This window comes from Gadus morhua, chromosome 8 (genome assembly GCF_902167405.1).
Source record: "Gadus morhua chromosome 8, gadMor3.0, whole genome shotgun sequence".
In the NCBI taxonomy this organism is placed as follows: domain Eukaryota; kingdom Metazoa; phylum Chordata; class Actinopteri; order Gadiformes; family Gadidae; genus Gadus; species Gadus morhua.
In genome coordinates this window covers 7,196,504-7,223,369 of record NC_044055.1, presented here as the reverse complement: position 1 = coordinate 7,223,369, position 26,866 = coordinate 7,196,504, and the positions used below count along the sequence as shown (strand labels likewise).

The 26,866-nt window shown below is 43.6% G+C and overlaps 2 protein-coding genes and 1 long non-coding RNA gene across 5 annotated transcripts in view; all 3 read right to left on the bottom strand.

Annotated features, from left to right (window-relative positions):
* arhgap21b (Rho GTPase activating protein 21b) overlaps positions 1–14,012 on the bottom strand; it is a 32,995-nt gene extending 18,983 nt beyond the window's left edge. Inside the window, exons 1-7 of one of the 3 annotated variants that reach the window (XM_030363593.1) lie at positions 13,741–14,012; positions 12,640–12,854; positions 5,828–6,016; positions 5,562–5,583; positions 2,062–2,154; positions 1,234–1,312; positions 979–1,033 (exon numbers count right to left, since the gene is read on the bottom strand). In XM_030363593.1, coding sequence (XP_030219453.1) covers positions 979–1,033; positions 1,234–1,312; positions 2,062–2,154; positions 5,562–5,583; positions 5,828–6,016; positions 12,640–12,717 — 516 coding nt within the window. In that variant the 5' untranslated portion in view covers positions 12,718–12,854; positions 13,741–14,012. The remainder of the gene's footprint in view (positions 1–978; positions 1,034–1,233; positions 1,313–2,061; positions 2,155–5,561; positions 5,584–5,827; positions 6,017–12,639; positions 12,855–13,740) is intronic. The other 2 variants (XM_030363595.1, XM_030363594.1) reach the window with 2 other exon arrangements.
* Positions 14,013–15,166: 1,154 nt separating this feature from the next.
* prtfdc1b (phosphoribosyl transferase domain containing 1b) lies at positions 15,167–19,842 on the bottom strand. The gene is made up of 9 exons (XM_030364136.1): positions 19,632–19,842; positions 19,290–19,396; positions 19,026–19,209; positions 18,613–18,678; positions 17,516–17,533; positions 16,792–16,874; positions 16,533–16,579; positions 16,331–16,407; positions 15,167–16,204 (listed from the first exon to the last, which is right to left on the bottom strand). The coding sequence occupies exons 1-9, from the start codon at positions 19,674–19,676 to the stop codon at positions 16,157–16,159; spliced, it is 675 nt and encodes a 224-aa protein (XP_030219996.1). The 5' UTR covers positions 19,677–19,842; the 3' UTR covers positions 15,167–16,156.
* A 1,739-nt stretch (positions 19,843–21,581) lies between these two features.
* On the bottom strand, positions 21,582–25,682 carry LOC115549401 (uncharacterized). The gene is made up of 2 exons (XR_003977765.1): positions 25,564–25,682; positions 21,582–23,326 (listed from the first exon to the last, which is right to left on the bottom strand). It is a non-coding gene; the product is annotated as an uncharacterized LOC115549401 (long non-coding RNA).
* Positions 25,683–26,866: the final 1,184 nt, after the last annotated feature.

Here is a 26,866-nt window from a genome sequence, read left to right as displayed (position 1 = left end):
TCCAAAAACATAAATGCCATGGTTGCATGAATGGTTCATGTGTATTCCATACAATATACGTGCCTGTAGCTATTGCAGACATGCAGGCGTTATTGTGGCAGTTTCGAGGAAGCTTAGTTTGAATTCAAATCAGAGAACGGTGACAATGTGTCTGGAGAGTAGACTGCGATATCATTCATTCCATGGGACTTACATATTAAAACATAGTATTAGTATTGCAAAAGAAAAAAAACACAGCCAGGAACATGAGGGCAAACCTTCAGACAACCGTAGTTCAAAGAAACCAAGTTCAGCTAATAAACAGAGTTAACCGTTTCAGCATCACTACCCTCTCGGCGGCTCAGCCTAACTGCCTCCATGCTAATCCTTCAGAGCAGACCTCATAATAACAGCCCACCAGACACAAACATAGGATAGAGAGGGAGGCCGAACTAGACATGGGCACACACTTAATGCTGTATGGCTATTAACCATAAGTTCTACTTCCTGAGATATCAAAACCCTTTCCCGTGACCTCTCAAAAAACAAAAAGGAGAAGTAACAATAGATCTGCAAGACTGAACAAAAGTAAGCATATTTCTTTGTTGGGAAGAAGCCACACTGCGGTGTCCCAATCAGGCCATCAGATAAGGACCAGGAAGGGTAGCTATGGAGTGGCCTGGTTAGGAGTCCCAGATACAGCTCTGATAGGACAGGACCACAGCCTGCCTCTTTCAACTGTTGCCCGACAGTGCACACACACACACACACACACACACACACACACACACACACACACACACACACACACACACACACACACACACACACACACACACACACACAGAACTGGAGCATCACTCTGACACCCAATCACATGCATAGTGGCAATCACTACAGTGCAGGAGGGAGAGACAGACCCCCCCCTTGTCTTCAGCGGGCAAGCGAGGGCGGGAAGTGAAATCTTAGCGGACCGGAGGGCAGTGAAGAGGAACTTACCAGCTGCAGTATGTCTTCGTCTTTTGGCATCACACAGAGTTCAAGAAAGGAACCACTGTATGGGGAAACCAAGAAAAGGGTATCGCATCAGTATTTATTTATTTGTCAGGGACAGTGCAAAAAAGATCTTAACAGCTAAAAATATCAAATTGATTGTCTTGCGTCTGTCTGTCTGTGTGTCTGTGTGATTAAAGAACAGAAAAAGAGCAAATGACAAGTAATTATATAAATGACTCAAATGTAAATCAAACTCGCCTGTCTTGGATTAAGGCGATGACCTCGGAGTAGGTCTTTCCGAGGATACTAGCGCCATTGACCTTCACTAACCGGTCTCCTGTTGAGAAAAAAACACCACATTGCATCAACTACCCATGTATGACCCGTTTCCTTGTCAGCTTTAATGTGGAACAAGTACTCCAGGAAGTGTGGCTTTGGCAGTCAAAACGATGGTATAGTCTGCGTGAGATCAAATGGGCTGCAGTCGGTCACATGACGCCAATGGGACATTGGCATTCACGGACAGAATAGAAATACCATGGGACACGGGAGGCTGAGAGCAGGATCCATACTTTTCCGCGTCCGCGGGGGCTGCCGTGACATAATGACGCCCTCGGCCCATGTCCGCGAGGCCAGCAGTCACTCCAAATAACAAAAGGGACGCGTGTTTTGACTTGAGGTTGCGAGAGGGCGTCCAACGTTACCAACGCTTGTATATTTATCAATAGAAATATTATAAAAAGACAGCCAAATGGTGTTGAACTCCTGGGGCAAACGCTTGGGAGAGCCCTTTCTATGCATATATGCTCATGCTGCTTCTTGATTTTTATGGCGCTTGGCAAACACCGTTATGGTACTGACAGCCCCCTGATTTGCATGGAGTCTAGAAGGGGGTGAACAACACGCATGAGGGGAGAACGCCAGACACCAGGCCCACCGTTTCAGAGAATGGAACCGCAGCTGTCCGCGGGGAGTATGCCCGAGGCCTTACGCAGTGGCCATGGAACAAACAGCTAGACGGGTTCATAATAGACTGGGTACCCCGCGCCAATGGGGCTCGGCGGGGAGATTGATGAAGACCATTACCTGTGCACAGCCCGGCTCCATGCCCAGGCCCGCCTTCTTTCACTTGCTTCACAAAGATGGTGTCCATTGGCTCTATCTTATTCCTCGGTCGCCCTGGCGACGAAAAACACAACAAATTAAAACAGCAGTCATGAGACATTTGGTGAAAACAATCTACCCGCTTGAAGCCCCCGTTTACAATCCAAGTTTTTTGTTTATCCGAGCTTGGTTAATTATTGTCAACGGTCGTCATGCCTGAACACCTTAACCCTCTCCCCTAAAACTATATACAAGGCATTTTTCGTGATGAAAAACAAAGTTTATAGTTAGTGGAATCCAGTTGGCGCGTACACGAAGAATACCATCTGACTCAGACGTGGTGTGTGTGCGAAATACCATCCCACTCAGACATTGTGGGAGATCAAAGAAGCCCAGAAAAACAATCGCAACATCCCCTAGTGGCTGCCGGACAAAATAGAGTGAATATGAATTAACGGTTAATAGGAGAACCCGAAGACGGCGTCACAAAAGGTGTAGCGCCGTTTGTACCGACACCGTGGTATAATAAACAGACTTCTTGGCCTGTGTCGGCCCACACAGTTTTGAATGGGAATGGTAATTAAATCGCGGGGAGAAGGAAAAAAAAAAAAGGGAGTCTAAATAGAGGGATATTGTGTGCATTATGGGAGGTGGATGAATACCACCAAAGAGAAGGGAAACCTGTTTGCTCATGCTCCTCCGGTTTCCTAGCAGCTGCATGGTTGTGTGTGTGAGGGAAGAGAGAGGGAGAGAGAGAGAGAGAGAGAGAGACTCAGTGATAGTGTGCTCAGCTGCACAACTCCCACTCACCAACGGAAAAACAGCTCTAGGCTCAATGAGTCAGTCAAGCACAACTCGTTTCAAATCGCACATGATGCACGTTTTTATTAAATGCATTACTGGTTTTTTATCCGGCAAGAAACGCTACCTTTTCAGGTAATTATGCAAATATGGAACATAAAGCATAAGAAAGGATACTGAATGTAACGTATTTATATCCATGCGATTATCAGCAGCGTTCTTCGATTGTCTGGAGGTGTGAATGATTTAATTGACATGCATCTCTCATACTCAATCCCAGATATTTAGTGCTGCACACAACAGCCATGAGAAACGATTTGAGCAGACATCCGCTGTTTCCCGCCCATAAACACATGGTATTACACAGTGACATCTTTGGGATTGACATTACGTAATACTGCAACACGAGTCGTGTCCCCTTCCACACACAAAGCATTATATCATGTGCCCTCTAGTGGCAGAATGAAGGAGTGCATATATATATATATATATATATATATATATATATATATATATATAGACACACACATCAACAAATTGCTTTGGCTTATGTATGCATGCAACCTTTGGATAGTTGATGTGACTCTACACGAATGTCTAGCATGCAAATTCCACATAGGAACAGCTGTTCAAGGCTTCACCTGATATATATGTGATGCAACACATGCAACGCTCCACCTTTAATTTTTCATATCCTAGATGTGTAATAAATCATTAACTGTTTGCATGCTAACATGCTTATGGAGGAGGGGGTCATTGATGTGTACACTTTATAACTAAAAGCAGCAACCGTATCAATTTCCAGATGGGTTTAGTAAGTATAGAATAACCTAGACTAGGTATAGCAAAGAAAGAAACCTTCCGGAGGAAGTCCCACAAAAAAGACCAAGCATGGAATATTAGACCCCTCTAAAATGGTTCAGTCTCCAGACTTGTTCCTCATAAAGGGATCCTTTAAGTTAAAAGGCCGTACGGCTGCCCAGTGACTAAGGCATTCTCATGGTTCCATGTCAGAGGAATCTCCCCAGTGAGTCAGCCCACCTCCCTCACTACCTAGTCAACGAGTGTCCAGGGAACAATGGTAGTGTGGATGGAGCGTGTTGACACAAAAAAAACCTATATGTACTGGAGAGCAGAGTGTGTGGTGGTGCCGGGACAGCTGGACAACATCAAACACTAGAGGAGAACGGAGAGTGTGACATGTACAAAGAGGGGGTAGCGGTGCCTTAAGCTCAGGTGCGGCCCGTTTCCCGTGAGTCGTGGGAAAAAAAGCCTCGTCTTGTGAAATCAGCTGACTCTGATTCAATATGACGAATGAGCTCCTTCCAGAGCAGTGGCGGCATCAGGCTTGTGTTCGCAGCCCGCCAGCCCACATCCGCGCACAAGTAAATTAGTCTCTCTGTCGAGCGTTATACAACCAGCAGAATTATTCAATATGCGCCCCCCCCCCCCCCCAGGTCTGATTTATACACAATGCAGAGCACATGGTGCTCGCTGACTTGCATGAGCTCAGAATCGTTTTGACGTGTGCCGGTCCTCAAGGGGGATGATGATGTGCGTCCGTCGTCACTACGCAAGGCCTCGTTTACCCATAATCCCTTGCAACGCGTGTAGATATGTTGAAGCTAATCTATGGTTGCATGCCTATTGGCCTTGGGTCAACAACACAGGCAAGAGAAAAGGTCTGAAGCAGAAACGCTATCGCCTTGGGTGGATCGGTTTAATCATTAATCGCACGTCTTGTTAAAAGGGATTGCGCAAATTAAATATTAGACATTCCTGTGAGCGACCTGCTGGAACATTTATGCGCCGTATCACTAAGTTAACCAGTTTTGAACTTATGCGTGACTCCAAGTCTACAACACTATTATTTCTGCATTACCCTGTGAAAACGTACAGCCCGGACTGAACATGGCATTACGAATGCAAACCAAACATGATTGGATGGCTTCCTCGGGATTAACTGTGGTTAGAATGTGGTTTGGCTACTGTGGCGTTTAAAAACCAAAAAGGGAAATCTTAAAGAAATATCGTTTAATACTTTAATAGCACAAGGAACATAATCATACAACTATGCCTGCATACTAAAACAAACCTAGCTTTCCAAGTCCAAACACGTGGCAGAAAATCTAAAAGGCAAATTGTGAAATCTGATATATGCGTCAAAAGGTAACTTTGTTCAAGGGAGTCTTCATATTTGTGAATACGACACTCGGGTACCGCCATTAACCCCTCTAGTACACCCCAAAAAAACGTACATCATGTGGTCCTCAAAAGGGACGGAGCTCTGGGTATACAAGCCCCCACAGGTGGACAATAGAGTTAAAACAGTGAAGACCCAAACAAGGCTTTCTGACGGCTCTCTCTGGGGCCCCGTTGCACCTGTACTCCCCTGGCCGCTCCCCTAGCAACCTGGGAACAACACGGTGACACGGGCACAAAAGGGAAGGTCGGCGCAGGACACAAACCGATGCCACCGAGCAAACCTTTTCATGCCGCCACAAAAGGCCAGGGACACACAGCGGCGACATTGTCTGCGGTGCATAAGGAAGTGGTGGAAAAACGAATAGAAAAGATTGGTTGGATTAAAGGGCGATATCAAGTAGAAGGCAGCGCGCTGAGTCAGCAGGGAGATGAGGCGGGGCGAAGGGAGAAAGGGTGTCCTTTTTGGTTCTGCTTACCTCGTCGGCCGTGGTCCTCCTCCTAAAACAGAGAGAGAAAGGAAACAGATGCTTAGGTGCCCTCCTTGCCTGGGGATGTGGAATTTCACACCCATGCATCGTGTGTTTTCAACTCAAGCATTATCCTCCTAAGTGAGTAATGAGCTAAGTAAACAGAAGTTGGCAAGGCGTGTCGACGTGGGACAGCGGCGATGACTGTGATCGTGGTGGGGGAGGAGGTGGTGGTGGTGGTGGTGGTGAGAGTGATTGGGTGGTGGCGCTCTTACCAGGAAGGCAGGGTGCACGGTCGACTCGGGCGGGTAGACGATGAAGTGGCGCAGGGTGAAGCCGAAGCCCATGGCCGTGCGTCGCAGGCGCACCGTCTTGGGCCCCGGCCAGGAGAAGGCCTCCTCTTCAGACAGGTAGGGCCCTGCCGGCGCCTCCGGAAGGTCGGCCCACTCCAAAGAGTCATTCTGCTGAAGGGGAGGGGGAGACCAAGTACGTTAGCAACTTCCTAAATCATGGATGAGGTTTTGGTTCTTAAATGAGTATCAGGAACTGGGTACTGAATGAACACCGGGGGCCGACAGGAAGTGGATTGTGTGAAAAGAGTGAAAGTGAAAATAGTTCAGGGTTACGTTAGAATGATTGCTTGGCCGAGAAAAATGTGTTCATATTTCTCTTTAAGATAATCGACTAGGTAAAAGATTCGACATAGGATTAATCCCTCGTGACCGTAATGTCAGGAGTACTACTTTAATTGTCAGTGTATTTCTCACTGTACTGTCTGTTCAAGGACAGCAAACAGGGTGAAGGAAACCCCTCATAAACACCGGGCAGACACCTGAGTGGCTCCAGTGTTAACCGTTCAACCAGGGTGTCTCCTTTCCAGTTTTAGTGGCCGGCATGTAAAAGAGCAGCCCTTCCTCCAAGTTGGACACCCGCACCACTATTAGCCTCACACCTTTGTGACGACGTGCGACCCCACCCCCCCTGCCCCCCCCCCCTGAGCCCTCACCGTTACTCCATCAACTCAGGTTTATGGTTATGGTACGACTGGGGGAAGAACAGTCCGTTTAAATGATGATGTGCTGCTGCCCCCCATACAAAAACAACTGTCCCTTCAGCCCCTACCCCCTCTCGACCAAACACTCCTCCCCTTCTGTACTCTGGGCGAGTGAAAGGAATCTGATGAGCTTGCATATCCCACTATCCCCCGCTTCAGAACTAGAGGGAGTATGAGAATGGCTGGACATAAGGTAGGACCTGTACGTCCAGCAAAATCACCAAGTCAAGGGATACAAAATGTCCAGCAGACAAAAACACTTGCCCTTTACATTCAATGCCCAGTAGTTTTAATTGACCCTTTCCACTTCTACATGTTTAATTAAAACACACGTTGGTGATAAACAAGGAATTTAGGGTTGACATGGATATGAAAATGCAAGTATTATTGCTAGCTACAAAACTGTTAATATGCAAATTTGCTCCAGGGGTTAGCCTACTTTAACAGTCAAGGAAAATTAAGGAAACTTACAAAATGCTCCGTTAAAAAGATAAAGAAAAGAAGATACCAGATAAGATTTCACTTTTAAAAACAAAAACATGCGCAAAGGCGATTTAGGCCGACTCGGAGTTGATCAAACGTAAGATTACTACGCCGACGCTGGAGGAATGTTCGGTGCGCGCATTCCATTGAAGTGGATATGTTTGTGCGTGTGTCATGTCTTCTGTTGACTCATTGTCAGCTGGCCTGAATATATGCCTCCCTACCATATTCAGTGGGTGAAAAAGCTGACACGACACTTATTTCAGAAGGAGTGGTTGAGAGGCAGGAGTGGTTTAGGCCACAGCGCTGTGAAGTATTTGAAACATGCACTGGCCACGAAGGAGCCCGACCATTTGGAGTTTAATACGCTGAGAAAAGTGAGCTGCAGGTGCAGCTGACACCCGTGTGCTTCGCCTCCCTCTGGGAACTCACCAAACCAGTTTTCTAACCCAGCATTGGCGGTTCCCAGGGCCTCCTGCTGTTCCGCGTCGAGGCCTGTGTGCTTAAGCCCTGGGTGTACCCTTTCTAAACAATTCTGATCCATACCATGAGGGCTGTGTGATGAAAAAGACAATGGATCAAGTGCGCGATTCAGATGCCTCCCCGGTTGTCCCCCGAGTGCCAAAGGCATTCGGATTCCAGACCACTGAATCTGATTTAGCAGCTGGGCCAGAGGGCTATTTGCAACCCTTAGATCTTTGGGAGTTGGAGGTTTTGGGTGGGGGGGGGGAGAGGGAGGGGTATATGCTTGGGGATAATCTGCTAGACACATGCCTGGCAGGGTTATCATTGCCCCCTGCATAGCTAATACCATGGTGAGACACAGGGACAACCACATTCTGGACCTAACATTGCGATTGAACAGCCCTCCCCTTTGTCCTGACTTTATAGTGGTCCAGAGATTCCAACAGGACTTAGTCTGACTCTGAAGATTAGATCTCCGTCTTATCTCTGCAATACACAGTACATATACAGGACCATCGTAAAATGAGACCCACAAATCAGCCCTCATCCCAATAGGGCAGTATAAAAGGGACAACCAGGAATAACTTGATTGCTTAATGCTTGTTCTGGCTAATGGGCTGGTTACCGTGTCCATTAACCAGAACAAGTAACTAAGGCCTAAAAAATTTTTTTGTTTGGTTCCGGTTTCCGACCGACCCTGTCAATTCATGTGCGAAAAAAATAAAATAAATTCCTACCTGCCCATGACCCCAACTGACAACCAACAGGAACCAAACTTTTTTTTTTTTAGGCAGGCAAAGGTTCACTCCGAAATGGACAAGCTCAGCCCAAGAGAAGTGTCAATGAAAAAATAAATTTGAAGAAACACCCCAGATTATGAAACCAACCATTTGTAGGTCACCAACAAATACCTCAGGGATTTATGAATCAATCAAGAGCAACAGGGTTATTTACAATGTGGGAGGCAATCTGCAGTGGATTTCCAATCATTTGATGTTCAGGAGGAACTCAACTGCTCCTTCACAAGTCGTGGCTCATATAGCCGGATCTTTTATCGCGAATTATAAGAAAAGAAAATGACCAAAAAAAAAAAATATATATATATGTATTCAACATTTTCTGTGAAAATGTATTGACCCGTTGTTACCCTAAATGGCTGACATCGTAGGCCGACTCATGTATACCATCGTCATCATCGCACTGCGTGGAAAAAATCTTTTTAAACACTCTTTGCTTTGATACGCCTCAAGGAAAGCCATTACTGTCCATTCAGAACCTCACAGGACTACAACCACATCCACGGACAGAATCCTTTCATTCTCTGTACAAAATACATTTACACTTCGCCAGGTCGCCATGTTGATTGTATAGATCAATGCACAAGTTTACAGAACAGAATAAATCGGAAAAAAATAAGCGGCTCTAAAAGAAAAATAAAGTACATATCCGCAGACTCAAGACAGAGACAACATTATCAATCCTTACTCCGTTCACTCGTAACATGTACGGGAACCACCAAGACAGGCTATGTGTTGAAATGTATTCTGACGCAACCAGAAAAATTACACTACATTCACCGCATGACTTCAGCCATAGAACTGCAGGCATGTGAACAGCATGGTTAAAACGGTGAAAAAACCCTCTGTTCACTGAGAGCTGACAAATTCTACACCACATCCAGTCCAAACCAGGCACTTATCTGTGAAAGGCCTATGATAATGATACAGGGGAGCGAGCTTCTGGAGAGGCCAAGTCATCGCAGTTCACTATTGATGAAGAGAGTAAAGGTTATTCTCATCATCATCCATTGGGGCACGTCAGTCTACATCCTACACAGAGGCAAACATACAAACGTCAGATCCTCTCCTAAATGATGAACATAATGTTGCTTCAACAAGCCAAATTTTAATTTATTCGCAGGACATGAATGAGAAATTTCTCTACATCAATGGCAGCATAATGATAAGTACTTTTTGTTGTTGACGACTACGGCCATTGGTCACACTCACAACACTGGTACTTCCGTTCACTTGCCGAAAAACATTGAGACTCTGGTTGGTAAATATTGTGCCACTGAGGAAGGGAATCCGCAAGCAGCAGTTTTGACAAAATAACAACAGTTATCTCTCTGCCTGCCGGTTCCTATGAGTCATCGCTGATGCTATGAAAAGAGGAGCAATGTGTCGGGGGGGGGGGGGGGGGGGGGGGGGAGAGAGGAGTTGTACATCTCAAAATGCTAAACCCTCATAAAATAAAGCGTTAGATAGCAATTGCCCCATAAAGTGTCAATGGAACGTGAAGGTAAACGCCATAAAGCATGATTTTGAATACCACTGGGACGATGCAGACATTAGCGCTGGGCCACAGGAAATGACAGCTGCTTTCTATTCGATTGACGATCCATTTGCCCTTCCGATATTAATCAGTCAGCCATGAGTCCTGCTCAGTGGGTTCTGTAAATAGCATCTAGTCTAACCGAGTTAAATGCCGGGTCTTAATGTAGGCCAGATAGTAAGGAAATGGAGGTCTGTTTGTCTCAAGTCCACGTCACAGCCGACTTGAGTGAATGGTTTATAAACTACACAGAAACACACCTTATTTAATTTGCTATCAAGTATGATATGAAGCCTGCTAGGCGATTTAATGGAAGGAAATAAGGACTTGGGAAAGGAGGTAGAGGCCTGTGATACGCTAAAAATCACATTCGATGTGTTGAAGGATTTAACAGGAGGGATTTGGTGGAGGAGTGTATGAAAATTTGACACCTAGATGGACAAGAGCCAACCGACCATTCTGGGGGAAGTTTCCCCAAACTAAAAAGGAATCCTAGAAGTAGAAGTAGCAGGAAGAAAACAAGATACTGCTACCTAACTGCCTGCCACTAGGATCCCATCAGGCCAACAGTGGCTGCAGTGTTTTGGATTCCATGCAATGTGCAGTTGATGCAAGGAAGGAAAACATTCCAATGCAAACTGGGAGAAATTCAAACACCATGGAAATCCCATGGTAAAACACTGCCTCTAAAACACACATGGTTTATAACCAAAAGTTGTTACATCGACAGCAACTCCTCCAGACACAGAATGACAATAAAGCAAGGGGGAAGAGGTCATCATAACTATGATTGATCTCCTACTTATCCCAATGTTAGGGCCATGTCATCACCACAACCGCGCAAGGAGTCAAAATTATGCAAGCATTCAGGGAACTGACTAGGCTTTAACAGAGAATACAGAAAGAGATGCAGATTAAGAGCGTATCTTGATTCATCATTGTAATTTCCCGAAAACCACAGAGTTGCAGGCTTTGGGGAGTTTCCATTTTAAGATTAGCACATGAATTGGTGTTTTTTTATCGTCACATTAAAAAGGAAACCAAAGAAAGAATGATTACTGAACGACTAGATTTTGGCATGTCAACACAAATGAGTTGACATGTGTTCTTATAGTTTTCGTACAGAAAATTAAGACCAAAGCAATTCAATCCAGCAACATTACTATTTACCACACATTTGTGTTTGCACCTTTCCAGTTTCCAGTAGAATAGAAGACACCATGAACAGTCTCTCTAAAGGGTGTCACTGCGCATTGAAAACCAACAGACAGCCTTGTTTGTTGACAACACAAACTGTTGTGAACTCTTAACACGGGCCAAGAGGAGGACTTGAGATGCATACATAAACGTAGCTTCAGCCTCTGGTAAGGACACCATAACGTGTCTGTTACATCAGTTTGGGCCCATCAAAAACACACTGGAATATTGGCATTTATATCCTCAAAAATATATGAAATATCAGTGAACATCAGTGTTGGAATATTACAGGTTAACTTCATTAACTCGGTTGTGTGTGAAACTTAATATATATGCTTAGTAAAGTATAGACTAGAAACAGGTCGTTGAAAGAGCCCAGGGCCAAGTTGAATAGTATGTACTGCTTACATAAGAATTGGTTCTAATTTGCATTTCTTTAATTCTTTAATGTGCTTAAGTAGGTATGGGAGAATAAGTGATAACAAACGTGGCTTTATAATGCAGATTGTTTTTAGCGTGACCAAGGGTTGCTGGAGAGGCACTATTATAGGCTGCAATAGAAGTGACACAACGACAAGCCAATATTCCATTAGAAAGAAGGAGATAGCAATGAAACAGGGTCATGAAAACGACTGATTCTGTGAACGGTTGACCCTGCGTCCGACATGAGTACTTAGCTGTCTCACAAAGGTCTTCATTCAGACCCTGAGCCCACTGAGAAGCAGATGGTCTGCTGTCTGGTAGTATAGGTGTAACAGCTTAAATGTCTTCTGGCGGTGAACCGAATAAAAAGAGCTTTCATTACATTTTCAAACCCTCAGTGCACCAAAACGATTTGTGTGTGATGTAATCCAATACGAGACAACCTTTGTGTTAAGTTTTCACAAAGACCCACTCTAGCCAAATAAAACGTATTTTCCTTTTACCTAGTGTCATTATGGAGAACCCACACTCAGCTGACTTTCATACAGGCTGTCTAGAGACTGATCTGCAATCCTAGACTACACTCTGCTTAGGCTGTAAGTGGTTTAAACAAAATGAGTGAAATACAATTGATTACCATGGGTTTGTCTACAAGTTATATGAATCTACTGTTTGATTAAATGCCTTGGTAAAAAAGAAAAAGGCACATCAGTTTATTAATCACGTCTCCATGTATAAGTAATCTCTGACAGGCCCAGACATAATGGTTCAAGGACTCATCCGTGCAAACAGGATTGCAATAAACGTTGGAAGCTCTGCATATCAGTTCTGTCTGGGTTGAAGGCAACCATTCAACTCAAGTGGAAAATGGCAAATGTGTTTGTAGGGGACCTATCAAACATGTAATGAAGACCCCAGAAAAGAGAAAGCAAACGGAACAAACAAAAACATCATTGGGGGGCTTACAAATGTCACATGCTGTTGCTGGTGAAACACCAGTCCCATGCAAATAACTAGAATAGGCCGTGAAACCATGGAACAAACCCTTCAGCACCAAGCACTTATACACGACTTTATAAATGTGTTTGATGAGATAGAAGTTAAGGATTTTGGGGCGTTTTTTTTGTTTACCTCACAGTAAGAAGTTCTTGGTTGTTGTTGGCGTTCATCATCGTCACCGCAGGGATGGACCCGGCGCGATGCCATCATTCAAATTTGGTTAAGATGCTGTGATCCGTAAAGTCCCACATCGAAAATGATTGATCCAGCAGTGGGAAGGGAAATACGTGTGCTCAGCTAAGTGCGCTTCACGGTTCCATTCTGGCTCCTGTGCTGATCCAGCTGCGCTGTAAAGAAGCAGTCGTGTTAAAGTGTTTACTCCGTGTTCATAGATGGGCTTACTGGGCGCAAGGTGTGAGGCAGATAAACGATCACCACACGCTATTAACTTGTATTTACCTTCGGACGATAGGACAGTAAAGGTGTTTGGTACATGGTACTTAAAAATAAATAAATACATATCTACTAAACTTAATGGTTTTCATTTATAAAGCTTCAACACGCTCCATGGTTGAAAAAACTCAATATATGGATAGAAAATGTCATGGCGTAACTTGGGGGGGGGGGGGGAAACATGATTTACAAATCGTGTCAGTAATTTAGAGACCAAAAATACGGTGTTATTACGTCGTAGTATTACCGAGCCGAAAAGAAAAAAACAAGCGGGGCACGGAGGTCCTCATTCATAGACACGCCGTCAACACTGAATAATGGGCCAGTAACAAGTGTTTGTTTAGGAGTGTGGAGCACACGACCCCGAACCAAACAACGCCAAGATTAAACCCAGTGTAACCCACCCATCTATGCTCACTATCGAACCCCACTACCGACACACTGATCCATTAAAATGTGTTTTTGAAGCCCATCTGTGTCTGTACGGGGATCAATGGTCAGCACCCTGCTGTTGTTCTCGTGCTAAGCGACCCACAATGGCCAGGCGACTCTAGCTCACGTTACTCCCTATCACCGCCGTACCAGGCGAGGCTAAAAACCGAGATTATCAATCACACACGCCACATACACTGAGACTTTTCTCTAAGGAGTGAAAGCCTTCGGTAATTGATACATTTGAACGGTAAACTCGCCCCGTCAGAGACAACAACGAAGCCAGCAGCAGCAACAGGCTGTCGCTAGTGCTAGCCTCCGAGCTACAGGCTAGTGGAACAAAGTTACCTGCGGTATCGGGAGTTCAAAAGTGGACGCAGGCAAGGTGGAGTGGCCGTGTTTCCCCATGAAAGCGAGTGAAACGGGTCGGTAAATCCTGCCGTGGCGTTCCCGACATTGTCGATGAACGGTATACGTGTTTGTTTTTCCGTAAGACCGTTTTGTTTAGCTGTCGTTTCAGGTCCACTTAGGGGGAGGCACACGCGGCTGTTAGTAGTAGGGGCTGGGATCGGGTCCGGTGTTCCCCACTCTTTCTCCTGGCTGGAGCCACCTTCTGTTCTCCAATAGACACGCGGCCAATCACAATGCGCGTTGTATCGCACTCGACCAACCAGACGCGTCCTTGCACAATGCTTCGTTGCTGGCTTGTAACAACTTATTTTTTTTTTTATTAACTGAGCTTCCTTCTATCGAGCGAGACAACTCAACTGTTTGAAAACTATTCTTGTACCAGAGACGCTGTTTGTAGTAAATAATGTACTGTAATTAGTTTAGTTTTGAGATTTGTATAAAGATAAGATGTGTCAAGATGAGTATTTATGTTAATAACTACCAGCCACAAACAAGTGCTGTTATACTCCAAGTTGTCACTGGTTCAGGTCGAGGTAGACTGGCATGTGTACGGCAGTAGATGTGAATGTGGATTGTGAATTCCCACTGGTCTTATTACAGATAGCACATTGGACCCGCAATCATTTATTGTCGTGTCGTAGCCTAATTATAAACCAACCCATAAATGTAATATAAAAAAACCATTTCAAAATGCTTGAGCATTTGGTCGTACATGCAACACGAGAGAGCCTGGAATTGGAGACTTAAACGTGCACTGATTCTCAGGGCTTTGACAAATGTCCCTTTTATTTCTACCAACATAAGGGGCCACCTGTTCTAGGGATTGGCAGCTTTTGTTGAAGAGGTCACCCTAAGGAAGCAGACTTTCACAAAGCTGTCCTGCCAGCTTGGTTAGACTTTAAAATTAGAACCTCGTAGCCAATAATTCCTCGATATATGCCTTGCAACAGTAGATAAATGTTATATTGCATTATTTAATAAACTCATTTCTCATTAACACAATATGCACATAATATAACTCAATATATGGGTTATGTTTGGACCATATCAGGCATATTCACACTTAAGGCATGATGCCAAATTTCTATAATTCCAAGCAGACCTCTAACAGGATAGAAGTTTTAACAGCAGTTTAATATGTTTTTCCCAACTTAAACATATGCTTGGAGTCATATGTCAGTTGTATATAATGAGGTCAGCAATTTACACCATGTACTCTATATGAAATCTCTTAATCCACATGTGGCCTATTTACACTAAAGCGGTTGTTTATCAACTTTAAGGTTAGACCACTTTTGCCAAAATCACTTTGGAAATGTGGTTGTTACCACAATACAATAACATTTAATGCAGAACTGGTGAATGAATGTAAAAAACATTTTATTTTTAGTAGTGTGTCTAGTAAAATAGGTTACTGCAACAGTTTAACTGCCTTAAAACAAGGGCAAAATAACACAAAAGAAAAGGCAGTTTGAATAATACAAACAATGAATCATATTACTTGGACATCGTGTGTTCACAGAAGTTCTACCCCTTATTGACACTGCAATTACAACGTAACAATCATGTAGCTACTAGCTACCATGTCATGTACAACAGGCTGAGGAATTCCTGGAACATGTGAACGTTTAGTGTGTAAGAAGCCATTTTAGTTTCCCCCCAAAACAGGTAGAGCAGCAGTGTGACAAAAACAAATAACTGAAACTGTTAAAAGGTCACGTAACGATAAAGATGATCTACCGTTACATTTCTAAAACCGAGCAAGAAGTTGTTGACACATTAAACAGGTCAAGTATCAAGATCATTACATAGCAAAATCCAAACAATTGAGATGGTCATTTTAGTAAAAAATTCAAAAGTACACTACGTTAATAAAGCAGAGGCCATGACCTATGAACCCAGTGTAAACTGAGCTGTGCTTTCCCATTTCTGAAAGAAATCTTGTAAACATAATATGTAACAATAATTTTAAAATATTAGTGCTGAACGGATTAGTGGATCGATGAGGTGATATATATAGAAATATCTATTCTATACATAACTATACTATATTCTATACTAACATAATTGTTTTGCTAAAAGTCAGTGCAAATTCATAACTCTGATAAATTGATATTATTTTGAACCTGTGTTAGCCTTTATTAAATACATTTGATAAAAAAGTACTGGTTACAGACAGTATTTACAAGTACACCGTGTGAAAACACTAAGTCTTACTTGATAGATGAGTTGAGCTCTTCAAATTAACGGGTTAATGTAAACATGGAATTTTGTTAAGTTTAAAAAGAAAGTGTCCAAGCTTGCCATTAATTCTACTCCAGATAAAGCAGTCAACGTTAGCACCCTCATCCATTTATATCTTATATTTCATCTTCCCAGTTTCACTGAGGACACAGATATGCTAGAAAAAAAGCAAGAAAGAGGAATGTTACTTTAAATGAGAAACATTGCACCAATTTCTTTTTTCTACAATAGAATCATCGTGACTACAAATTGGCACAATGAAAGAACAAGCAGCATAACTCACATCAAGATCTCTGAAGTATTCATTGTAGTCCAGGGCATAGCCAACAACAAAGCGATTCGGTATCTCAAAGCCCACATCTGAAAGGACAAGACAGTCGGAAATGCTAGGTAATCCACAGACAAAGTAGAATTAAGCTTTGTTTTAATGGATATTCATACATGAGTCACAAGGACATAGAAAACAGGGCTGCTCAATAACATACAGTCAGGGAGGCAGGCCACACTATGAGGAACTCTCTTTACCAGTAACCTTAGAAGAGACACAAAAGAACACATTATACACAACATTCAGCGTGACACACTTGACTAGTGTATTATCATTTTTTCTAGTGTATCAAGCATTAAGGGCTTCCTTTGTAAACCTGTGCCATCGGTCGCCTGTTGTCTAGACTCCAGAGGAGGAAATGAAGTGACTGGAAGAGCAGGTCCAATGGGCCATTTCGTGTTTCATCCGAGACTCACCCTGCTACTTTGATCATTTTGGGCCTGAAGCCTTCCACATGCTTCAGGAGCATTTTCAGTGTGTTTCCTGTGTCTACAATGGCCTGGGAGAAGCAGACGAATAAATTCAGTTAAGCCGGTGCCCCACAACCTTCCGACTTTGCAGAACAACCGAGAAAGGGGTCAGATCTTCGACCCATCAAAGAAAGACACAACATTGTATTTTGTAATCATTGGTTGCATGTTGACTTCAATGCTACATAATAACTTCCCTGGAGAAAAACAGTCACACAGCAATGACCAACTTGCTGAATGACGGAACACAACTGAATATAACGAGTAAAGCAGTAACAGATTTAGACATAGCGATGCGTAACATAGTGATGTGTGTTCAGAACAAGGGTAAAGACTGCTGTATCTCCATACCAAATAGACGTTTGAATAATGAATAATCATTATTGCTGTACATCATGTTCCCTGTGTATATGGACTCCCATAGAGGATCCAACATCTGCTCTAACAACAATGTTTTGAGCATTCCCTTTTTCATACGGCTCTAAAACCGTCTAACAAAGACCCAATTAATTTAAAAGTTTACTCTTGTCCAAGCTTAGTCCCCTGCAGTAAAATAAGGATGTCTTGTGTTGACCTAAAAAAAAAAAGCGAGGGCAATAAACAGGCTCTAGTGTATATAGTTGGGTTGGAGAAAAACAAAACAAGGAGCAGCATGACCAGGTTGGCTTACCTCCACGATGAGGACGTTCTTTAGGAGATGTGGGAGATGAAAAGTGAAAACAAGTTAACCAAATCTGAACAAGATAACAAGCTTAACTTTGGGGCAAACTTCTACCTAATTTCTACTTTTGTTTTACTTGAAGAAGGCCAAACAAAAGAGAAGAACAGAAAATAGATAAAATCTTATTTGGCAACTGGTTTTTGATTACCGATAGTTCAAATGATGAAACAAATTGGGAGTTTTGAATCTTGGGAATGTGATCATGTACTGTAATCATATTGTAATGCTTGATTACAAAATGAATTGTATGATTTAAGAATTGTTTGGGCTGAGTTACATAAGAGAAAGGATTATGACATTCTTATACTTATATTACTATACTTTTAAAGGTTTATACATGTGTGGTCAAGTAGCCTACATTATATCTTATGATATAATGATTGTGAGTATGTAATATGGTCAATTTTGTTCACAAAATATGAAAATTACAATTATTGTCACGCAAAAGCCCTTTGGTTCATTACAGGAATGTACACCCCATGAATATACAGATGCAACGGGAGGGTGACTAAACTTCCCATCATGTCCAATCATTGATTCCTTCTAAGAAAAGCACCCATGAAAAGTTCTAAGTAAAAATACAAATCACTGGGCAGTTACTCAGACTTCATAAATCAATCATGCTTGAGGTGTCGAGACACACCCTAGCCACAGCGTGTAAGCAACTGGGAATTAAGTGACTGGGACAACACTAAAATAATTTTTACGGGAAATTTGTCAGCAATCCGAACCTGCCCCAGACACCTTTACTGTGTATGGCGATGGAAAAATGTGTTCATATACACAAAGAAGACCTGTAATGATTCACAGAGAGGCAACATAGTCAGATAGTAAAAGTCATGTGATTCATTCATCATCACTATCAGATTGCGTGAGTACAGGTAGGACTATAGGATGCAATCGCTTGCGTCTTAGGACGGTTTGAGGGCAAACTATGGCTGATGGCGTCCCCTTGGGGTTGTTTCAAGCATTGTAAAAAATAAAATAACGACGTTGTTAAAAATGATTAGTTGTAATAACTCATTCCTTGTTTTGTTAAAGATTACCTTTCCATTCAAAAAAGATAAGTCCTCTGCACCAATAATTTGTAAATCCTCTGTTGATTGGTCGTTCTAAAACACAGAGCAGAAAGCAACATTCGGATTAACAGTTACCGTTCCCTAGATATTTAATTGTTGAATCACATATTCTTAATAAAATGCGCTTTTAACATTAGGCTATATGCATTATTATTTAAAAGTCGATTAAATAAAAAGTCGATACATTATGAGTCTAAAAAAAGTTTAACCATTGAACATCAAAGTTCAATTGCATCTCCCCCATGTTTTTTTTGCAAACTCATCTGTAGCGTTTGCAATCATGGTTTATAACAATGTAACTAAATTCGATCTATTCGATCTATAACACAATGCCAACCCCAAACGTTACAGCCTACATTTTATTTTCGTACTACTCTCACCAGGTAGCTCTTGAGGCGGATGAAGTGGACCCTCATGGGGATGGATCGGTTAGAGTTGCGACTCAGAGTTTTGATTCCTTCCACCAGGTCGGCGGAGAACTGGTAGCCACCCTTCAGTACACACAACACCACCAAGTCGTGGTCTCCAAGATCATCCATGATGTTGCGGGCAAGCCGCTCGGTCCTTCATAGAAACATCAAACATAGTTATAAGATCCGCTGGACATAGGATATAACAGAACACCACCCATCGCAGTCTCCTACCTGTCCATGATCACCCCATGAGGAATGTAGACACATTCGAGATCCCCCGAATAGTGAGTAGGAGAACTAAAGAGGTCGATATTGTACCCCGGCCAGTCATCCTCGATCTGCATCGAGACGGGAGAGTGACCAATTTATAGTAGTAGATAGTAGATCGCATGATAAGTAGATAGATCGCATGATAATGCCAGAAAAAGCAATAAAAGTAACATTAATTCACAATCAGTATTCACAAAGTCAACAAGTGCATGGAATAGTTACGGCTTTATACACTTTCACCCGTTCGCCAGATTAAATCTGCCCAGAATCAATGCGTTGAACGAGTCTTTCTTATTGAATTACCACAATGCCACAGTCCAATGCAGTTTTGCTGACGACGTCTGCCATTTTGCTTTTCTTCAAAGTACCAGTTCTGCTTCTTAGTTGCTCCACTTTTGGAAAAAATAAAACGCCATCGTGTGTGACGTCATCAGGGAAAGAGGAGGATTATCGACATGATTATTGACGATCATCACATGTGTGCTGTTTTATCCCGAAACCCGATGCACGGCGATAGTTACAACATTAGGAATGTTTGATATTCAGCGTAGCTCTACAGGGGCTTTATTAAAAAACAATCATTAAGTAAGAAAAGCAGTCTGTGTGCGGGTAGGCCTAGTGTAACGCACCTGCTGTCACATTGTCTACTTTATTATAATTCAATCGTTGGCTTTAAGACACGCATACACGTTTAATGGTCTATTAGACCAGTAAAATATGTTTAAGAAGATATACATTTATGCAGGTTGGTATACCCTGCATAAAATGTGGTAACATTGCCCCCTTGCGGTACCATTGAGAACCTGTTTGGAGTAACAATCAGCCCTTGTTGAAGTTATGTTGACGTCTGTGGCCTTTAATACCATTCATGAAGGGGTTCTCAAACAGCAACTTAGGTTCGATTTTAAAACATGTCATGCATTTATATTTTATGTATAATAACAACAGCCCTGTTTGATTGCAGCTGCAGTTCCACTCCAGAGGCTTTTAGGCTGTTCTGTGATCGATGTTTCTTCAAGTCGAGACAACGAGAATCTGAATGTTTTTCTATTCTCTTATGGCGCGCGTTTCGAGATAGAGGGTGTCGTCAATGTACGGAAGGGATGGGTATGGTACATGTCAATATTTTTTGAAGTAAGCCCTGTATGTGAGAACAAAGCGCAGGCCTATATGTGTCCTCCCCTGCGGCATGCAGGAGACCAATCTGGGTTTGGCGTTTCACACTCGCCTCCCAGTCAGGGCCTGAGAGACCATCGGTGTCTTTGCTACCGGTGCTTCCCTCAGCTCGACCTATATATGGGCAATATGAATATTCAATTGTCGTACAAATAATTATCTGAGATGCGTCACTGTCTTGCCAGATAACATCAGTGTGGGTGTCTCTTAAAAAAGTATCTCTGTCCCTGAACGATGGCCTAAATTGATAATATATTTATTTATTTCTATATTTTATAATATGTAATATGTTTATTACACATTATGTGTAATGTGTACACATTACACATGTGTGAGATGTGTGGGATACCACAATACCTTCAAGGTACATTGTTATAGTTTATTTATTAAACAAATAGAGTGCTAGCCAAAATGAATAATGAAAAATACATGTCTTACCAAGTGTGTGTGTGTGTGTGTGTGTGTGTGTGTGTGTGTGTGTGTGTGTGTGTGTGTGTGTGTGTGTGTGTGTGTGTGTGTGTGTGTGTGTGTGAGAGAGAGTGTGTGTGTGTGTGTCTGTGTGTGTGTTTGTGTGTGTGTGTGTGTGTGTGTGTGTGTGTGTGTGTGTGTGTGTGTGTGTGTGTGTGTGTGTGTTTGCATGCTTGTGCACTCATGTATGTGCGATTGCATGCATGCATTTCAGTGTCTGCATGCACATATGGGTGTCTGTGTACGTGTGTCTGTGTACGTGTGTGTGTGTGCGTTTGTTTGTGTGTGTGTGTGTGTGTGTGTGTGTGTGTGTGTGTGTGTGTGTGTGTGTGTTTTCAAGTGAGCGTTCACATGCACAATCTTTTGAGATAATAACCTATATCATCATGTACCGAAATATATTAGATAATACATCAGCTCTGTGCCTTTATTGAAGACAGGTAGATGACGAGCCATTAGAAGTGAGCCATCAGCAGGGCCTGACCCGGCCTCACTTTAGTCCCCACACTTCCAGCTCCGTAACCACTGACGCCCGCACATGAAGGTAGTGTAGATGTAATGAAAATGCATCTTTTTTGGTGATTCGGAAAAAGTAAGAATAACCGCTGATGAATATCCCCGCTGCACAAGATAGCATTTTAATTGGTCGAACAACAAATAAGAACATTATTCAAGCACAATGCTGCACGTTGAGCAAGTTTCATGTGGAGAGCAACACAAAATGTAATGGGAGGCGTTCAGCTTTTAGGACACAAAATAGGAACCCACAAAACATGTTGTATACAAACAGGACGGGGTCCGGTGAAACACTGTCTGACACGATCAGATGTCTCCTCCTTTTTTATATTGATAACCATATATTTGAAAATCTGAATGAGCGTAATTTAACCATGGTACCATTTGTCAAGGTTCCCCCAGATTCCTTAAAAAGAAGAAAACATATATTTGTGGCAACATCTGCTCAGCTTCGCTCCGTCTCTTCATCAGAATGGGCTTCCAAAGACATGTGACGGTGTCATTCTAGATTTGTTTTACAGTGTAGATTCAGGCCATTTGTTTCCTGTAGTACAGTAAGTATTGACTAATGTACAACATCCATGTCAAGGTGATGTTTGAATTGGTCCGAATAAATTAGAGGCTAATTGAATGTACGACAACAACAAAAGAAACAAAGAATATAATATGCTACAAAATAGGACCGGGAAAAAAAGCGTAGATCTTTGTATTTTCCCACTTATTTATCGATTTGATATTTTTAACGTTTCTGTGCATGTGTATTTCTCACAGCTGATTGTAAGCACACGGTATTGTACTGGGGCCGAGAGAAATACATATATTGGTAAAGATGTTACATTAGAATGTTGTTTAAATTGAAAAATGGTAATTTGGCTGTTCTGAAAAATGTAATCTAGAATCACAATTACTGTGTTTAATTTGAGCACATTCAAGAGACAACCTTTGAAGCAGGTTAATTGAATTGCTCCAATGCCCTACTTTGGCAACAAAGACTTTCCTTTATGGAAACCACCTGACTTAACGCTCCGCTGAATGAATGATCAGGCCAATCCAGCTTCTCTGAGTTCATGACAAGTATTTATTTTTCTTATTGTTTACAGATAACATACGTCACAGGGTTACCTTAGAGGTAATATCTCCCGACAGCAATCGGCTCGGACTGGTCGGAGACAGATGGGAAGATGAGCATTATCAAGAACACATTGTAAACAACTAATCAATATTTAAGTCTAAATGGCGTACCATAGAATAGGTGAGAGACAACAAAATGTACGTAAGAAGATGTGCCTCTTGCTTGCAAAGACAAAAAGTCATTTTTTTTACAAAACAAATAATGGGTCACTGACATTTTTAGTACTTTTTTTGTGGCTGAGAGGTAGAATGATGTAGTTTCAGTCAAAACCAAATGGGTTGATTAATTAATGGTATCACGTCATTTCATCGTCATGAGTGAAAACATCACATGTGAATAAGTAAACCCAGCCCTCTGAATATAATGTGTAATCTGTACAAACAACTCCATTCAATACGCAACCGTTTTCATTTTCATCGTGATATTCTTTTAGTTTTGTGTCGAGTTCCCGAATGTCCAACATCATAGCAGAAGAAAGTTTGTTTTTTTAATTCCTTTCCAGAGATAGGATTTCCCGCTCTTCCCAAAAACCTCGGACCGGTGAATTCCTTTATCTTTAATACTGTGAAGAGCAAGGCCAGTTCGATTTTTGCAGGTGTGGAGATTGAACCATTCAGTTGGAGGTGTCCGAATGAACGCTTCCGGGGCCTTCTGTGGGTGATGTCACTGACGAGGGGGTGGGCGCATCTTGCCAGCCACCGTTCGCCTGTGAAGATAACACATGAAGACAATAAGTAAGCAATAAGCAATGGCAGGAATGTGACCAAAAACCCTACTAAAACAACACGTGTGCATTTCTACTATGTAGAGATCCTGAGATTTATTTTTGAATATATACATGAGAATATACATGAGAACATAAGTAAAGCTCTAAAAAAGCCAAAATTAGGAAAAAGACAGATTTAAGTTTAAATGATATCACTGAAAGCCATGAGCATGAAATAAAAAACACACTCCCATGTTGCTTTTTCTGTTCCAGCAGATGCCATAAAACAAAAATAAGCCCTATTGCACTTCGACTTGCGTAGTGCTGTCGGTTCTTCATGTACAAATAAGGATCTGGCTCGCTCTTTGTCCACCTAGCATCAAAAGTGACATCCATAATTTCAGCTAAACAGACGTAGTGCTACACAGACCTTTTATATACCCCTCAGCGTGCCCTACTGATGATAAAAGAATCAATTATAGCAAATTATTACACCGGCTTTTGGGGAAAAAGAAAATACATCTTTGTAAAATAGAAACCGTCTCTAATCACAGGAGAAGGTCGACCGAGGACCATTAGGGACATTAATAGCAATTTCCGTGCCATTAGTGAATGCCTCAAACGGCCATTGGCAGCCTCTCATTTTCAAAGCCTGTTATTTCACATAAAGACTATCTGTCATCCTATTCACAACCGGCGAGAGGAGAAAAAGAAAGGAGACAGAGAAAAAAAAGAGAAACATTTCAAATCTTCAGCCCTGGCAACACCCACTAGCAATTTAAGGGGGTGTAATTTCTGTTCCAGCTCTGGGGGAGGGGGGGGACCCCCCCTTCCCCCCCTGCCGCCTGACTCACAGGATATTGTTTGGGTAAATAACAAAGCCCTCTGCACTGCGTCCACTAGTCTGAGACGCCAACAATTCTAAATCGTTAGTCTCTCTACAATCGCTGCCAACTCACTATAGTCACTTAATGTTGTCGTTTTGAGCATATTTCTTATAATTATGTTCAAGTCAATATCATCCTCTTAATTTCCTATTGTGACTACGATTAATATTGTATTTCCCCTATCTAAGAATATTCTCAATGTATAAGTCACGCTAATGCAATCTATATTTTTCTGCCGAATAGATTAAAAAAATTGATGTTATACATTTATCCTGCACCTATCAATGACTCAATCACTGAATATTGAAGTAAAATAAATAAATGTATTTCTATATCTACAATGCCGCCTGTTTCATGACACTATGACCTGACCGCACAGGAATTCAACGTCGCCAGACTTTGCCAATGATGTTATTTTAGCATCGAGAGGGAGGGAGGGAGGGAGAGAGGGAGGAGGGGCCGGGGCCGGGGCCGGGGCCAGCACTGGGGGTGGGGATGGAGGGGGGGGGTGTTACAGGCCTGGCTGTCAGTGTCACTGCGAGTGTGGACGGCTGATCCGACCAATGAGCTTGGACTGCTAGCCCAAAGCCCCGCTCCTTCTGTGTCCGTAACTGTCGTATTGATTCCGCTCCGTCCCGTGCCGCCTGTCGCTGTGCATCTACATGCTAACACACACCGCCCCGGAGTAAAGCCTGTCTCCCGCGTGGCGCACGGGGCTAACGACGAACAACACCGCAAAGCTAAAACTAAAAAACTAAAACCAGGCAGACTAGCGCGCTGCCATTCACAGCCTGTGGGTCGAACTCATTTAGAAAATCAGACAAAATTACAGCGACTTCGGACATCAAGAGTCAGCGGTGTGTTTTGAACGGACAGCAGGCGGGCCTCTCAGGTAGGAGGCTGACACCTGCGCCCTTGTGCTCGTCGACTGCAGGTGCCATGCTAACGCTAATGCCCTGCGACAGGCTCGGAGCGCGTCCAGCCCCCTCAGCATGGCCGCTGCCTCATTGCCTGCCACCCAGGGCATGACTGGGGGAGGAGGGAGGGGAGGGAGGGGAGGGAGGGGAGGGAGGGGGGAGGGGAGGGGGGGAGTAAATGCTTGGACATCAGCCCAAGCCCGCCCCCCCCCCGCCTTCCATAAAAGTCTGCTAAGTGCCATCACCCCGCCAGCCAGCCAGCCAGCCCTCTGCCCTCTACGTGCACACACACACACACACACACACACACACACTGGGAAATAATTGCTAAAGACGAAAGGGGGTGGAGGAGGGTGTGTGGGGGGTGGGGGGGGGGAGAGAAAGGCCGGGACAAGGTGGGAAAGGGGGGAGCGATTGTTTACAGGTTTCTTACGTTGATGCCCTGTGGACTGTACATCTGGCTGGCTGCCAGACTGTCACTGTATCCTCCGGTCTGGCTGATAACATGGCGAAGAGTATCCACCTGGAACGGGGAGGGGGGGGGGGGGGGGGGGGAGCACAGGGACAAAGAGGAGCGGCCCGGTCAGAACAATGAGGGCTGGGGGGACCGCGGCCCGTCGTGCATCACGGAAAGGTCAGAGTGATAGTAAAAGGGTATCGTAAACAGAAGGCGGAAAAACAGAGAGGAAGGTTACAAACGGAATTGGAATTGGCTACTATTTCAACCCCGAGAGCAAACATCGGAAAGGACAAAGAGGCATCCGTTTGCGAATGATTACAGGTTTTTTTTTTTCTCCGCTTAGATCGCGCCGCAGCACATAACGGAACACCTTTATACTTGAACTTTACTTTCTACGATTCGTTTTTTTTTTGGGGTGCCAAAAAAAGATAATTGATGTCCTTCGCAGATAGCTTTATATGCAGGCTTTTATGTTCCAAAAGGGTAATGAGTAGGGACGGCAGTGGAGCGATATTGAAAAAATTCCATTGAGTTACTTTTCATGAAATGGTGAAACCATCGGAGCATGTGGAGATGGAAATCACTTTAGCAAACGACCTTAAAGCGACAGAAACACGAGTTTCCAAACCAAGACTGACTTCCCCTTTATGGCGAGAGCAGCCCCCGTTCTCATGCATATTCATGAATGACCTCAAGCCTCTTCAAAGAGCCCATTTGTAAATGAGGAGAGAGGGACCGAGATAAAAACAAAACAATGGTGAAAGTGTTACCCCCAAATTACCGTAATCAGCCCGGGGGGGGGGGGGGGGGGGGGGGGGGGGGGGGGGGGGGGCTGGGGCGGATAGCGGATGGGGGCCGTGGGTGGGGGGGGGGAGGGGGGCTTGCTGGCACTAATAACACATCAAGCTGAGAGTTGTAACAACCTAAAGAACTCTTTCTGTGGGTGGCTCGTCAACGTCTACTGGGGCAAGGTCGGCGGGCCGTCGCGGCCCCCCCCGCGGCACCAGGAACACTTGTCAGGTCTCCCCTGATGGGTGTTGCATCGTTTCCAAAACTGTCTGCGCTTGTCTCCTCATTTGGCGGCGGTGACGACGGCCCTCCGCATTAACGTCGACCCCCGGGGGCCGTGTGTGACCTCTGGCACTCTGGCCAAGGTCGAGAGCCGCCGTTGCCGTGGCGATGGGGCAGCTACTGGGTCAGTGTGTGTGTGTTGCGTCATTGGGGCTGTCTGTCATTGTTAACGTGGGGTCTGTGGGTGTGGCGGGGTGGGGGGGGG

Excerpts from the sequence above, each read along its gene's own strand:
- prtfdc1b (XM_030364136.1), bottom strand. The coding sequence starts at position 19,676 with ATGGCAGACGTCGTCAGCAAAACTGCATTGGACTGTGGCATTGTG. Across the intron at positions 19,210-19,289 it reads CATGGGGTGATCATGGACAG|GACCGAGCGGCTTGCCCGCA; the intron begins GTAGGAGACTGC and ends GTTTCTATGAAG. Across the intron at positions 16,580-16,791 it reads AAAATGATCAAAGTAGCAGG|GTTACTGGTAAAGAGAGTTC; the intron begins GTGAGTCTCGGA and ends GTCTCTTCTAAG.